Genomic DNA, 324 nt, shown 5'->3' on the forward strand with positions numbered 1-324 from the left:
GCCCGGATGAACCATGTCCCTCGGGCACAGACACCCCTCACCAAGACCCAAGGAGGCATCTTGGACCCGCAGGGAAAGCTCCCACCCCACCCAGGGACACAGAGCTCACCCTGTGCAGGATCGAACATCTCCACTGTGTTGACGAAGTGGGGACGGGAATAGAAGTTGTGGGGCCCCGGCTGCTGCAGCCCCCCCAGGCTGAAGACGACGCCATCGGCCATGGCGCAGGCGGCGAAGGCGCGGCGGCTGGGCACACTGGGGTAGCGCGTCCAGCTCCTCGTCTCCAGGTCGAAGGCCTCAAAGGCGGTGACAGGCAGCTTTCCC

The 324-nt window shown here is 65.7% G+C and overlaps 1 protein-coding gene across 1 annotated transcript in view; it reads right to left on the minus strand.

Annotated features, from left to right (window-relative positions):
* Positions 1-109: 109 nt before the first annotated feature.
* Positions 110-324, minus strand: part of KLHDC8B (kelch domain containing 8B) — a gene marked incomplete at both ends in the record, with an annotated part of 709 nt that continues 494 nt past the window's right edge. Inside the window, one exon of the mRNA XM_009580263.1 lies at positions 110-324. This exon is cut by the window's right edge and continues 26 nt beyond it. Within this exon, the coding sequence (XP_009578558.1) occupies positions 110-324 (215 nt within the window).

Source organism: Fulmarus glacialis, unplaced genomic scaffold, assembly GCF_000690835.1.
Source record: "Fulmarus glacialis isolate BGI_N327 unplaced genomic scaffold, ASM69083v1 scaffold25926, whole genome shotgun sequence".
In the NCBI taxonomy this organism is placed as follows: domain Eukaryota; kingdom Metazoa; phylum Chordata; class Aves; order Procellariiformes; family Procellariidae; genus Fulmarus; species Fulmarus glacialis.